The sequence below is a fragment of the Palaemon carinicauda genome, chromosome 25, assembly GCF_036898095.1.
Source record: "Palaemon carinicauda isolate YSFRI2023 chromosome 25, ASM3689809v2, whole genome shotgun sequence".
In the NCBI taxonomy this organism is placed as follows: Eukaryota; Metazoa; Arthropoda; class Malacostraca; order Decapoda; family Palaemonidae; genus Palaemon; species Palaemon carinicauda.
This window is the reverse complement of record NC_090749.1, coordinates 8,906,508-8,911,539: the sequence shown is the minus strand read 5'-3', so window position 1 is coordinate 8,911,539 and position 5,032 is coordinate 8,906,508. Positions and strand designations below refer to the sequence as shown.

General features: G+C 39.4%; 2 protein-coding genes across 2 annotated transcripts; both read right to left on the bottom strand.

The window, feature by feature from the left end:
* Positions 1-957: 957 nt before the first annotated feature.
* LOC137618846 (zinc finger BED domain-containing protein 5-like) lies at positions 958-1,557 on the bottom strand. The gene has a single exon (XM_068349055.1). The coding sequence runs from the start codon at positions 1,555-1,557 to the stop codon at positions 958-960; it is 600 nt and encodes a 199-aa protein (XP_068205156.1).
* Positions 1,558-2,766: 1,209 nt separating this feature from the next.
* On the bottom strand, positions 2,767-3,834 carry LOC137618845 (protein FAM200C-like). The gene has a single exon (XM_068349054.1). It carries the CDS (start codon positions 3,832-3,834, stop codon positions 2,767-2,769), a length of 1,068 nt encoding a protein of 355 aa, XP_068205155.1.
* Positions 3,835-5,032: the final 1,198 nt, after the last annotated feature.

The following is a 5,032-nucleotide window of genomic DNA, read 5'->3' as shown; positions in this document are numbered from 1 at the left end:
TATTCCATCGTCTTTATTATCAGAATTGGCATACCAATAAATAGTGAAAATATGCCCCAAACAGGTAACCCAAATACCTTCAATAGTCTTCCCAGAAATCTCCCATCAATTTGGGGCTGTTTTTCAATAGTGTGGAAAAACATGTAACTTTTCAATAAATGTTTTGTGAACGAGGCTTTTTGAGACAGCTGAATGAAAGCAGATCTTTTGAAGTGATTGAATATGAAGCAGAAAGGATTGAGCGTCAGTCAGTCAGTCAATCAAGGAAAGATGTTCATAAGGTCTTCCGAGAGACGAGATGTCCTCTGCTGCCTGACCTTTGTCGGTTTTTGATGATAAAGATCCTGATGCCAATATTTAGAAGGGATTAAAGAAGGATTCATTGCTTCGACTTTGCAAGTGGCGACACGCATCGGACGCTATTAGAAAAATATTTTTCTGTTGCTTTTTTTCTTTTTTTGCTTATTTTTTATAGGTCCTTTCCAAATTAGCTCGAAGTGACAAGGTTTATGTCACTTGCGATGTATAAGTTAATGAGCTATAATAATTATGTCAGTGAAAAAAAGATATACCTTATAAATATTTAGCAACTAAAAATAGTACTTTAGTAATAGTGAAGGAAGAAAGTGATCCATTATTAGTTAATCATTACAAATTCAGATGCTTTGTTACTTTGCTGTTGTTATAACTCTAATGAAGTAGATTTAATCAGATCTCATTTCGTTATTAAACATCAATCGCTTTAAGCCAGGGGTTCTCAACCTTTTTCCCGTCAAGTACCCCCTGAGATATAAGACCATTTACCAGTACCCCCCCGGTAATCTGACATCGAACAAAATGGTAATTTAGTAACTAAATCAATGTACAATGGTACATCATAGGATATTATGAAATTATTCAAATTTTTATTACTTTATTGAGATGAAACATGAATATTCCAAGTATTTTACAGTGATACTACACATGCAGAAATGAAACAATATTTCCTTTATCAACCATTACTGAACTTCTGTGTGAAGGCTGTGCCTGTCTGTTACAAACAAGTTTCTCAATTCGAGGAGCAGTAATAGACAGGTACAATCGTAGGTCATGTTCCACATTAAGCCGTGATCGATGTTTGGTTTTCATGTTCAACAGCGTTGAAAATCCTTGCTCACACAGATAAGTACTAGGGAACATCAACAAAGAGTTCAGAACTACTTTAGATACAACAGGGTGAATCTCACTCATTTTAGCCCAGAACTTGTTTAGGGAAAGTGTTTCAAATGCATCTTTTGCAACAGAGTCGTTCACCAACTCTAAGAACTCCTCTTGCATGTTATCTGGGAGAAGGTGCATATTCACAATGAAAGGGTTTCTAATCAGTTTTGATTCCAATTCACTCAATTCGGGAAAGTAAGACTGCAGCTCCATCCGCAGAGAAGCTAGATGTGATTGCACAAGTTGCATCACATCTTGTTTTCCAGTGTTTTGACTTTTATCAAGTGCCTCACCAAGGTGTTCAAACATGCTAAGATTTCCATCTTTGACCTTCCCTTCCCATAGCTCCAGCTTCATGGTCAGTGACCTAAGTTTGTCCATGAAATCACTCACTGTGGCAAAACGGCCTTGGAGGGATAAGTTAAATAAGTTGAGGCGTAAGAATATGTCACTCAGGTAGGCCAGCTTCTGAAGCCACTGGCTGTCTGACAATTTCTTGGTGAACTCAAGTGACTTTGCCTTGTTGTCACATTTGAAGAATTCAGTCAGCTCCTCCTTTAGTGTGTAATGACAGAAATGCTTCGTTTAACTGAATGGTACTTCCATTTACGGTTTTTAGAATTAATAAACGAATTGGTTTTCATCTCATCAAAATGTTATGTTAGCCACACGTAGTTGAGTTGGTGTAGGATCGAGTGTGCATACGCCGAGGTAGAGAGGCGTAACAAAGGAGTAGTTGTGTCTATGGTCGAGAGTTTGTGATTGAGTGCCAAGGTAAACAGAGGCGTCGTTGTGTGAGCCTCGAGCGTAGCTGCGCTAGGTAAGCTCAGAACGCACTCTTTGAGCCGACAACGACCAGTGTAGAGGGGAAATGTTGCTCCCCCGTATTATTATGTGAAATTCTTACCTTCTCCCTTGTAAAAGGTATGCACTTGTTCTTGTTATCATGTATGTGTTGTAATAACACTTGACATTGTCTGTTGTGGTTATCTTTTTCTTCAAATGTATCAAATAAAGTACAATAAGTTGCCAGTATTGAAACTGCTTTATGCTGTGCTTGCATGTGGTTGGAACTGTGCCACCAACCGTAAGTTAAGATTTGTAATGTTATTCTCAGATTTATCAAGTTAGTCTTTGAGTTGCCAGGCTAACTGTGCAGTGTAACCAGTAGGTTAGGTATGAGTACAGTGTAGCCTAGGCTACAAAGTGTCTGTTGTTTGACATAGGATCGCTGTCCTAAATGAAGACTTTGTATTACAGGGTACCAGTTTGGAGTACTAGGCATGTACTAAGCTTTGTGTAAGAATAAAAAGACCCCCCGGGAACCAGCCTTTCCCTCAACCTCCACTGCAAATGAAGATCCGTCGTTCTCCATAGCAAGAGTCAAGTTACCTTAAGTCTAGGCTTAGAGTATTAGCCTATACTTGTGATGTACCCGTTATTAGCCTATGTCAAGGCTTGGTTTGTTATAGATAGGCTAGCCAGGGGTAAGTCGATTGTCCAAAATTGAATGGTGCCTCCGAACTTAGGTAGGGACAATTGACGAAGGTAAGAGTTAGTGAAAAGTCATGTGTGAAACGGCATGACAAGTGATTCTACTCTTGATACCACATTCCCCCTCGACAGCCAGCGAACCTCAGTGTGAACGAGCAAAACTTCTTCATCACTTTCAAACTCTTGGCACAGAAGGGAAAACAGTCTTGTATTTAGGGCGCTTGACTTGATGGCATTTACCATGTGCACAACATCATCCAGGACTAATTTTAAATCAGGTGGGAGAGTTTTGGATGCCAGGGCATATCTATGAAGCATGCAATGAAGATGCTTGGTTTCAGGATTCACCTGATTCACTCTTCCTCGAAATCCTGATCGACGACCAAGCATTGCTGGTGCTCCGTCAGTTGTGCATGCACATACATTATTCCAAGACAGTCCTTCTTTCTCAAAAAACAATGAGACTTCTTTAAAAATGTCTTCACCTCTAGTAGTCGTATTCAAGGTATGACAGAACAAAAACTCTTCCTTGAAATCTTGACCAGTGACGTATCGCACAAACACTAGGAGTTGTGCACAAGCAGCCACGTCAGTCGACTCGTCAAGCTGGATTGCAGATTTTCCTAAAGAGGCTTCCTTTAATTCAGCAATTACTTGTTGTTTGACATCCTCAGACATATCTACTATTCGTCGATGAACAGTATCATTTGAGAGAGGTACTGATGGGACCTTCTGCTCAGCATCACAACCAATAACACAACTTATTATATCTTTGCAGCAAGGAACTACCAACTTTTCTGCAATGTTGTGAGGTTTCTTTTCTTGTGCAATTCTCAGTGATACCATGTAGGATGCACGCAAACCAGCTTCATTTTGTTGCCTGAAATGTCCCGAACGATCGAAGCATGCTCGCTTCAATCCCTCTTCCTTTTGCTTGAAGAAAGCAGCATTCTTGCTTATAAAACTTGGATGACAGCTGTTTATATGGTGTTTGAGAAAGCTAGGCTTCATGCACTCCAGTGATAAAACTTTGTGGCATAATACACACTGTGGAAATTCAATCCCACTTTTGTTGATAGCAGTGAATCCATACTGAATGTAGCTTTCATCATTCTGCCGTTTCTTCGCTGATGAGGCCATAACGATATCTGGAATTGTAGAAGAGGAACTTTTTTATAACCAAAGCTATATACACGTACGAGTATACTGTGAAATGCATGTATAATATTGCCAATGATAAAAGAATATTCAATACAGAATAAAAAAAAACACGAACTAACCTCATTTAAGCAAGCAAAAGGCGTTGGAGACAGGAGCAACAACTACGATGTGCATCAGTGTCTGTTGGCTAGCTGAGTGAGCTGACTGTCCAGTGTCCACGTAACCGTCCCCCACCCTCACTCACGTTGCTGTTTGAAATTAAACCGACACGATATGGCGCGCCCCTCCGTCACACACACACACACACACACACACACACACACACTCACACACACTCTCTCTCTCTCTCTCTCTCTGAGCAGATGTAACTATCTAAAAAAAAATTTTCGTCAGCCATCTAAGTACCCCTTGAAATCTGGTTTGAACCCCTGGGGGTTCCCGAACCCCAGGTTGAGAACCCCTGCTTTAAGCGGAACAAACAGGGACACCATACAAAGGCACCTATAGAACGCGGGCTAGACGACGGTGAATCTAAACTTGGATATCATTACCCTCAGACTATTAGTATTACGTTATTTCTAGAGTAATTTTAGCATATAAGTACAAACTATATTTTCTGATACAAATTTTACTAATTTTATCGCAAGGATTTGTTGTTATTATAATATCTTTTTAGCTTCTTTGACAAATGCAAATTTGTCTGTACACGCTTATACCTATCTATTTTATTTCTATGAATTTTAGACTAAAGATTCGCTACTAAGGTTAACAGAAGCTCAGTGTGGTTTCATGACGCCATCCCTTTCCATCTGCCTCTACTGACACTCTGAAGTAAATCCTTTGGCCGGAGGAGGTAGGATCTTGACCAATTCAGTGAGAGAAAGAAAGACCTAAATATGGAAGAAAACTTTCTTTGTTATATAGGCCTACGTTTTACAAACTGTTTTGAATTGTGTATTTAAATCTCTTGAAAAACTTTCGCCAAAAACCTATAGACCTATAATAAAGTTCAACTTTTCCCATAGCATCGATACCATACAAATAAGAATCCTTAATGAAGGTTGTATGGCCAATATGGTTCTCCGATGTGATTATGGAAATTCTACATCAGCATTAAATGGATTATTACCTCCTGGGGAATTGTTACTCTCAAAAAGAAAAAATCTTTACTATATTC

Bases quoted from the DNA above. Each gene is read 5' to 3' on its own strand.
- LOC137618846 (XM_068349055.1), bottom strand. From the start codon at position 1,557: ATGAAGCTGGAGCTATGGGAAGGGAAGGTCAAAGATGGAAATCTTAGC.
- LOC137618845 (XM_068349054.1), bottom strand. From the start codon at position 3,834: ATGGCCTCATCAGCGAAGAAACGGCAGAATGATGAAAGCTACATTCAG.